Below are 597 nucleotides of genomic sequence, written 5' to 3' on the forward strand. Positions count from 1 at the left end.
GGGGCAGCTGGGGGGCCTGGCGCCGACGGTTTGGGCGGCGGAAGTCGAGCGGCTGATCTCTGAGGGCTGCCACCTGCAGGCCGTGACGATGGCGGGGCCCAGTAGTAGCACTGTCAAGTGCTTCGTGAGGTGCGTTGGGGCCGCTATAGGAGACGGTCTCGGTCGCGGGCCCCACGGCCGCTTTGCCTTGCAATTGGTGAGGGCCGAGAATCGATTGTCCCCATGCATGGCCGGCTGAGCCCCTATAGACTGGCTGAACTTGGTGAGGCCTTCAAGACAACACACTGTAGCCGGTGACGCACACGAGCGCCGTGGCGGCCCCATGACTGCTGCACCTCCGGCCCCCGGCACGGCCCCCCAGGCGCTCTCGCGGCTTCCTGGGTGCCCACGCGTCCTACGAGCTGCGGCTGGAGGCGACCGACCGCCTGCTGCTCGCGGCGCGGCCGCGGCCCAACAGCAAGCGCGCGAGCTACCTGGTGACGCTGCGGGACGCGGCGGCGGGGGAGGTGGCGCCGGAGAGCCAGGAGTCGGTCGCCAAGGTGCGGGGGCGGAAGGAGGGCCGCAGAGTCAGAGGGTTGCACGGGCAGAGGGCCGCAG

General features: G+C 70.7%; 1 protein-coding gene across 1 annotated transcript in view; it reads left to right on the forward strand.

Annotated features, from left to right (window-relative positions):
- Nucleotides 1-88: 88 nt before the first annotated feature.
- The window catches only part of MNEG_16722 (hypothetical protein), a gene marked incomplete at both ends in the record, with an annotated part of 2,280 nt that continues 1,771 nt past the window's right edge, over nucleotides 89-597 (forward strand). Inside the window, 2 exons of the mRNA XM_014034808.1 lie at nucleotides 89-129; nucleotides 362-539. Of these exons, the coding sequence (XP_013890262.1) occupies nucleotides 89-129; nucleotides 362-539 (219 nt within the window). The remainder of the gene's footprint in view (nucleotides 130-361; nucleotides 540-597) is intronic.

The sequence above is a fragment of the Monoraphidium neglectum genome, assembly GCF_000611645.1.
Source record: "Monoraphidium neglectum strain SAG 48.87 unplaced genomic scaffold scaffold06710, whole genome shotgun sequence".
NCBI lineage: Eukaryota > Viridiplantae > Chlorophyta > Chlorophyceae > Sphaeropleales > Selenastraceae > Monoraphidium > Monoraphidium neglectum.